Source organism: Frankliniella occidentalis, unplaced genomic scaffold (assembly GCF_000697945.3).
Source record: "Frankliniella occidentalis isolate FOCC.00 unplaced genomic scaffold, Focc_3.1 Scaffold13, whole genome shotgun sequence".
Classification (NCBI taxonomy): domain Eukaryota; kingdom Metazoa; phylum Arthropoda; class Insecta; order Thysanoptera; family Thripidae; genus Frankliniella; species Frankliniella occidentalis.
The window spans coordinates 1,209,183-1,211,159 of record NW_026267143.1 but is presented as its reverse complement, the minus strand read 5'-3'; the positions used below and the strand labels follow the sequence as shown (position 1 = coordinate 1,211,159).

The following is a 1,977-nucleotide window of genomic DNA, read 5'->3' as shown; positions in this document are numbered from 1 at the left end:
TCCTCTCCTCTCCTTGTTCTTCTCATTTTTCTCCCCTCCCCCTTTCCCCGTGCCCCTTCTCTTTAGTTATAAACAGCGCTTTGCGCGGTGCTACTTTACATGTCCCTCGTGTACCCTATGGCCTCCCCTCCCCTGGCCCCCTCCTCTAGCACCCTTCTCCACCCACACTTTCCCTTCTCTTTTCGTTGAACCGACGGAAATCCAGCGGGTGGGCGTAGGTTCACGCACGCACGACATGCCTGCTCCCCCCTCCCTCTGCCTCTCTCTCTCTCTCTCTCTTTCGCAGGTACGACAAATGGAAATTGCTGGTTGATTCCGGAAATGGCGTTATATGTATGCGGAATGGCGCCTGTCCGGCCGTGGCGCCGAGCCGTGTCGTGGGAGCCGGGCGGAGCTGAGCTCTGCTAATTCCCAGTTAATGCGACAGGGACAATATTTCTTGCCCTGTTGCAAGCTGTCTGGAGGAAGACACTGATGGCAGTTTTATAATACAGAAAAAAAGGTTTATTTTGCGTTGGTTTCAGGGAACGGGTGGGGGTCCCGAACGTGGCTCTGGCCCGTGTGCCGCTGGAGCTGCAGCTCTACATTGTGCTGGTCTAGATATTGACGGAGATAACGCTCGGTTTCACGGGATCGTCTGCGCCATCGGGTTGGTGGCTGGGGCTGGAGCTGGAGCCGTCTCTACTTTCGCTTTTTGAGGTCGCCTCTCCGTTTGGCTGTTCGGGCGGGCTCGTGTGCATGCGTTTCCGCGCGTTCTTCGCCCTGCGTCCATACGCACGATACGACGCACCCTACAGTTGTCCGCTGCGTCGAAAAACGTCGGTCGGCTAAGTGAAGTAATTTTTCCACGTGGACCGCATGACACGACAAACTCCGTTCGCCGTGGAAAAAAATAATTGTAGGTTTTAAGGGTCCACGAACGGTATAATGAAATTTAAAATTGTAAAACTACAAAGCACCGCGTAACGACTTGAAATTTATTCGACGAGCAAGAATGAGCTGTCGTTAATCAACTAAAATACTTTGTAAATAGTAAATTACAAAAAGAGATACTGTAAATCTACGAGAAAATTTTTCACACTGTTGCTCTGTACTACAAAGCTATGCTGTATTTTCTATTTGAATGCCACTGCTCGCGTTTTTTACGAACGTTCTACGTTCAAGCGTTTGCACCCCCTCTTTTTTGAGGTCGGCTATACCAGATAAATTCTGGAATTTGACTCTGTACACTCGCGTCGTGTTGGATGGATGGTTTGTATAACATTCGCATATCTGCACAGCGGACACCGAGGAGGTTGGGCAGCGTTTCACTTTACTTCATGTCTGCCGTGCTTGTATGAAAAATTTACACGTCCTCGCGCTTTCTCGTTGTGCCGCGGGTAGGTGGGGCTGTGGGGCTCGGATCATGCGGGACCCCGACACCCCTCCTCCTCCGCAGCCCTGAGCTGCTCGCTGAGCTGCTCGCTGAGCTGTCGGTACCGTTCCAAGCTGTCACTACTTCAGTCTTATAATTGCGTCCTCGGCCGCGGGTCGCCTAAGTGGCTTCAGGTCCAAGGAACGTTTTAGACGGTCATTCATCTCGAAATCTCTGTGTTATAAAAAAAATCGCTAAACACCCAAGGCTTCCAATGTTTTCGAGAGGCAAAGTTAGCGTCGATTGTGATTCACAGAATATTTGTACTGTATGTATTTCCTTCTAATGTCCGTGTTCTTGCCGAGCGGATTTTTAGTCTGAGCAATAGTTTAAAAGTATAGCATCAAATAATCATAGCCAACCCATCCACTGTAATACCGTAAGAATTTACGGTTTGCCTACGGTTCGTACCGTATTTTCAGCGCACGGTCAGGCCGTAACAGTATGAACTGTACTTTCTTGTTTGGGTTAATAGCTGTATTAATACAGCGATAATACAAGTCGAATTCGACTTCCCCAACATTTTTTCAAGTTACGGTCTGTTCTGTATGCCACGGACCGTA

General features: G+C 49.3%; 2 protein-coding genes across 3 annotated transcripts in view; one reads left to right on the top strand and one right to left on the bottom strand.

Moving 5' to 3' along the window:
• LOC113217620 (lysosomal aspartic protease) overlaps positions 1 to 1,977 on the bottom strand; it is a 368,266-nt gene that overhangs the window by 184,038 nt on the left and 182,251 nt on the right. The window lies entirely within an intron of this gene.
• LOC127748782 (uncharacterized) overlaps positions 1 to 1,977 on the top strand; it is a 174,703-nt gene that overhangs the window by 102,304 nt on the left and 70,422 nt on the right. Inside the window, exon 8 of one of the 2 annotated variants that reach the window (XM_052263632.1) lies at positions 525 to 1,435. The exons of the other annotated variant lie outside the window; for it this stretch is intronic. Coding sequence (XP_052119592.1) covers positions 525 to 698 — 174 coding nt within the window. The 3' untranslated portion in view covers positions 699 to 1,435. Of the gene's footprint in view, positions 1 to 524; positions 1,436 to 1,977 lie in introns of those variants that run through there. 2 annotated transcript variants of the gene reach the window in all.